The 2467-nt window shown below is 48.8% G+C and overlaps 1 protein-coding gene across 1 annotated transcript; it reads right to left on the reverse strand.

The window, feature by feature from the left end:
- Positions 1–216: 216 nt before the first annotated feature.
- On the reverse strand, positions 217–2218 carry NDUFB4 (NADH:ubiquinone oxidoreductase subunit B4). The gene is made up of 3 exons (XM_015874700.3): positions 2001–2218; positions 1605–1751; positions 217–374 (listed from the first exon to the last, which is right to left on the reverse strand). The coding sequence occupies exons 1-3, from the start codon at positions 2199–2201 to the stop codon at positions 315–317; spliced, it is 408 nt and encodes a 135-aa protein (XP_015730186.2). The 5' UTR covers positions 2202–2218; the 3' UTR covers positions 217–314.
- Between the last annotated feature and the right edge of the window lie 249 nt (positions 2219–2467).

The raw sequence follows: 2467 nt of genomic DNA on the forward strand, positions 1-2467 counted from the left end.
ATAGGAGTTGCTTAATATTTCAACCTGCTATTAATTTTAATCTTCAGCCTGAACTGCTCTGACAGCAGCAACTTCTACATTTTAAAAGGACTCTTTACACGCAGATCAAAAGAGTTAACTGGTGAGCTCAGGACATGCTCTCTGTATCTGTTTGCAGTAGATATAAAGATTCTGTACAGCTGCACTTTCCATAATTATTAAAGATGGAAGACGATCGAGGAGTAATTAAGATTTATTCTTCGGAAGGAGAAACATCAGCACACAATACATCTTATTTACTTCTTTCTCAAGAGCAGCACTGTGATTCCAGCAACCTAAAAAACACTGAATGGTCGCTCGTATTTACCTTCTCGGATAAGCTTCTCTTTATAATCCTGCGGAAGAGAGAACATTCATCATTAGTCTAAAAGAGAAGAAGTTTCAATCAACCAGGGATAAGAGAAAAGCAACTCTAATATTTCAGCAAAGAGTATAGGAACATATTACCATACAAGCACAAACTCTGCTAATAGTCAGAGGTGAAAAGAAAGAACAAATATTATATTTACCTTACACAGGGACAGATGCTCTGACCTTTGCACATCAGTTATCTCTCACAGGTCAGCTCAGACTAACTGCTGTAGTGTGTTTTTCACCAAACTAGTTGTATTCAAGTTAGTTACTTTATGCATTTAGTTGCTATCTCAAAACACCAGTAAAGGAATCAGAAAGCATGTTGCTCTGGAAATAGTATCAAACACTTCAGATTCAGTATTTTCACCTAGTGTACTCCAAAGTACAGAAGTACAGTAAAGACTTCTTTACGGAAAGGGTTGTTAAGCACTGGAATAGGCTCCCCAGGGAGGTGGTTGAGTCACCACCCCTGAATGTGTTTAAAAACTGTTTGGATGTGGTGCTCAGAGACATGATTTAGCGAAGGGTTGTTAGAGTTAGGGTAGTACGGTTAGGTTGCGGTTGGTTTTGGTGATTTTTATGGTCTTTTCCAACCTGAGCAATTCTATGATTCTGATGAATATAGCTGTGATCTCTTGTGATTAATTTACAGAGTCAGTACCATGGAAATCACAGAATCACAGAATGAGCCGGGTTGGAAGGGACCTCAAGGATCATGTAGTTCCAACCCCCTGCCTGGCAGGGCCACCAAACATACACATTTACTAGATCAGGTTGCCCAGGGCCCCATCCAACCTGGCCTTGAACACCTCCAAGGTCGGGGCATCCACAACCTCCCTGGGCAGCCTGTTCCAGGGCCTAACCACTCTTCTAGTGAAGAACTTCCCCCTAACATCCAACCTAAATCTTCCCTCTTTTAACTTAAAACCATTTCCCTGTGTCCTGCTATTAAAAAGCTTTACTATAGCAAAATGTCGTATCAGAGGAACTGCGACTGGCTGCATCTGCAGATGCAACACAGGCTTCTTAGCACAGTGGAACTTTGCAGCCCACTATGAGACTTTGAGATAGCAGGTTCAGCACTAACTAGCCTTCCTTAATACTCCAATAGGATTAAACGTTCTTATGTGCAAGGGGAATTAAGCCTCTAGGCAGATTTATGTTTTACAACCCTGTGTTCCCTGAAGCTCAACACCACCAGCAGAACTCACCCTCTCAGTTTTAAAGGCAGCTATCCAGAAGAGGATAGGGCCTATCGCAAATACAGCTCCTAGGAAGGACGTCTTGGGCGTCGGGCGGAAATTGGGGTACACATTGTGTGTCCTGGCATAGTCCCAGCGCAGCAAGGCAGGATCTTCCTAAGGTAGCAAGAAAACTGTGAGCCCCAAAAAAAGACCCAAAAGCCCAGCAAGAGCCCCAAAGGCAGCACCGCGCCACCTACACCCAGTAACGCAGGCCAGCAGGGGCAGACACCAAGGTCACAGGGAGAACAGGGCACGGCCCAGCCCTCAAGGGCCCGGGACGGGCTCAGGCTTTGCCGCTGGTCGCCCCCGTCCGTGTGAGGCGGACGAGCCCGGAGCCCCCCGCCCACACCCCTCCCCACTCACGATGATGGCCGGCGGCTTCGGGTTGTTGAGCTGCAGCAGGTACTGCCGCTTAAGCCGGGCTCGGATGGCCAAGCGCTCGGCCTCAGCGCGGCGCTTCTCCGGCGACGAGTCGTAAGTGGCGGGGTCGAGCTCGGGCGGCAGCGAAACGAAGCGGTTGGGCCGGTACTCTTCAGCCGCCGTGCGACGCGGCCCAGGCGCCATCTTGCACAGCCCGCTACGGGCGGGCAGCGCGCAGGCGCGACATGGCGGCGGGCGGGGCCGCGGGGCTCCAAGGATAACGCGGTCACTACCTCACGGCTGTACCAGGCCGTCAGGTGTAATGAGCTTTGTGGTGTTCTCCAGCTCCATTATTGTCTCTGGCCATAACTGTTGGCTTCTGAAGTCTGTCTGTAATCCTTGTTAGGTTCCCTGTGTCTGTAGCACGGTCTGTGTCCTGCAACCATATGTGGTCTAACTACCAGCACTTG

Source organism: Coturnix japonica, chromosome 1 (genome assembly GCF_054131305.1).
Source record: "Coturnix japonica strain WE chromosome 1, WE-NBRP24, whole genome shotgun sequence".
Classification (NCBI taxonomy): domain Eukaryota; kingdom Metazoa; phylum Chordata; class Aves; order Galliformes; family Phasianidae; genus Coturnix; species Coturnix japonica.

Bases quoted from the DNA above. Each gene is read 5' to 3' on its own strand.
- NDUFB4 (XM_015874700.3), bottom strand. From the start codon at position 2,201: ATGGCGCCTGGGCCGCGTCGCACGGCGGCTGAAGAGTACCGGCCCAAC. The intron at 1,752-2,000 runs GTGAGTGGGGAG...TTGCTACCTTAG, and splicing joins CGAAGCCGCCGGCCATCATC to GAAGATCCTGCCTTGCTGCG. The intron at 375-1,604 runs GTGAGTTCTGCT...TCTCTTCCGCAG, and splicing joins CTGCCTTTAAAACTGAGAGG to GATTATAAAGAGAAGCTTAT.